Source organism: Musca vetustissima, unplaced genomic scaffold (assembly GCF_032173495.1).
Source record: "Musca vetustissima isolate MV318-11 ecotype Yass unplaced genomic scaffold, APGP_CSIRO_Mvet_v1 utg122850, whole genome shotgun sequence".
In the NCBI taxonomy this organism is placed as follows: Eukaryota; Metazoa; Arthropoda; class Insecta; order Diptera; family Muscidae; genus Musca; species Musca vetustissima.
In genome coordinates, this window is record NW_026889166.1 from 2473 (window position 1) to 4818 (window position 2346).

Sequence of the window (2346 nt, forward strand, 5' to 3'; positions counted from 1 at the left end):
GTATAGCCTTTGAGAATTGAAGTCTTATTTCCCGTACATTTATGCTAATATATTTTTTAAAACTGTGTAGGAACTACAACTACTGTTATATGGGAGCTATGCCTAAACGTCTTCGAACTTGACCTGCCTGCAGACAAAAGACGACTCTATGCAAAATTTTGACGATCTATCTCAATTCGTTTAGACGCTAGAGTGATTACAACAGACAGACGACATGGCTCATAGAATTTTACGCTGATCAAGAATATATATACTTTATAGGGTCGGAGATGATTATTTCGATGAGTTACAAACGGAAAAACAAAATTAATATACCCTCCATACTATGGTGGAGGCTATAAAAATCAGCAATACCGACTGATTCCTTGTAATTTGTTAATAAATATGTATATCCTTTGAGAATTGAAGTCTTATTTCCCGTACATTTATGCTAATATATTTTTTAAAACTGTAATTTGTTTACTTCCAGAGATGTCCATCCAGAAATTTATAAACGTGCAGTGCGTCGTACTAAGCCAACATTGTATATATCACTGTTTTTGTGGGTCTGTTTAGTCATCTATCTCTCGTATCCAATAATCATTTACATAACTAAAGATCACAGTGTAGGAAGTACAACTAGAAATTTTCCATTTCCCACCGTATTTCCCTATGACGTGGAGGGCTATTGGAATTATATTTTTACGTACGCCTTTCTGAGTTATGTTGGTTACATTGTTGTGTCGCTCTTCTATGCCATCGATGCCTTGTTGGCATATTTTATAAGTTTTGTTGCAGGACAATTTGAGATTTTACACGCTGATATTGCACGTCTCATACCGGAATGTCATGCTGAGTGGTTGAAGCGATATGGTGGTTGCCGTGGTGGTCCTTCCTCTGAGAATTCCATGAAATTGAATTGTCTGCAGGAGATGTATACAAAGCGTTTGCATCGAATAGCAGCACGGCACAAAGAAATAATAAAGTAAGAAAACAAGGGATTTTTTCTTATTGGTGTGGAGTAAGATAGTTGCTATAAAAGGAATTTTTTTTGTTTCAGATTTTGCAAGGAATTGGAAAATTTTCTTTCATTTCCATTATTCGCCAATTACTCCACGTCCACATTTTTAATTTGTTTTGTGGGGTTCCAGTTCATAATTGTAAGTATTTGTGTATTATGCACCATGTGAAATATTCTTGGTAGGCTAATCCACGATCGCTAACTCTTTTAGAATTTCAAAATATTCCCTAACTTTATACCGATTTTTCATTTCAGGCCGGTCGAAGTTCCTTTGGTGATTTTATGAAATTTCTAATGTTCTTTTTGGCGGTGATTGGGCAATTATTTGTTGTATGTAAATTGGGAAATTTACTAATAACACAGGTATGTGGAACGGTCAATTAGTTTAAGAAAGATTCTTATAACATTTTGTAATGCTTGGTTTTAGTCAACAGATACTGCCTTCTATTTATTTTCCTGCAATTGGGAAGGTGGTTATTTATCGAAAAATTCCCCACTCTTTTTACATCCCGAAATTTTGGAATTAGAATCCTTGAATATGAAACTGCCGTTGTGGAAAGAGTTAAGTTACTATCCAGCCAATCGTAATTTTCGACAAAAATTGATGTTTATGATAATGCGTAGCAACCGGCCAGTTCAATTGAGTGTCATGCAGTTTACTGTGTTATCATTGCAAAGTTTTAATAGGGTACTTAAATCATTTTAAATGTCGTAAAATGTTACTAAATTAAATTTGTACTCTTTCTCAGGTGGTATCAAATTCGCTTTCCTATTTTGCGCTACTAAAATCATTTATGGACAAATAAACATTTTAGATTTGTTTGTATCGCTTTTTCGACAATTAAATAATAAATTTGAAAACACCAAATATGTTATACGAATTTGAATTAAATTGTTTTTAAATATACGACCATGTGAGGTCCTAGATGCCCCACATTTGCATAGATTATTGTTAATTTTTTCCCCGAATATATTTTTGTTGAAACGTTTAAAAATGTCGTTGAGTTCTACCAGCTCCCATCTATATATTTTCGTCCGATTTGATGTAAATGATGTATCAAAGTCCCTATATATCTTCCGATTTGGACGAAATTTGGCATAGCGTACTGAATGGAGTCTAGAGTGATGTGTGTTAAGTTTCATGAAAATGGGTTCAGATTTATATATGTCCCTATATCTTTAGATTTGGACGAAATTTGGCATAGTGTACTGAATTAAATCTTGAATGATGTGTGTTAAGTTTCGCGACAATCGGTCCAGATTTGGATATAGCTCCCATATATTTTGGACCGATTTAATTATACCCTTCACCACACTGTGGTACAGGGTATTATGTCTTTGTGCAT

At 34.1% G+C, this 2346-nt stretch overlaps 1 protein-coding gene across 1 annotated transcript; it reads left to right on the top strand.

Moving 5' to 3' along the window:
- Positions 1-469: 469 nt before the first annotated feature.
- On the top strand, positions 470-1806 carry LOC133336888 (odorant receptor 13a-like; the record flags this gene model as incomplete). The annotated part of the gene is made up of 5 exons (XM_061545162.1): positions 470-964; positions 1040-1139; positions 1256-1363; positions 1428-1688; positions 1750-1806. Coding segments are annotated over 5 exons (1021 nt in total), but the record flags the coding sequence as incomplete, so codon positions are not given.
- Positions 1807-2346: the final 540 nt, after the last annotated feature.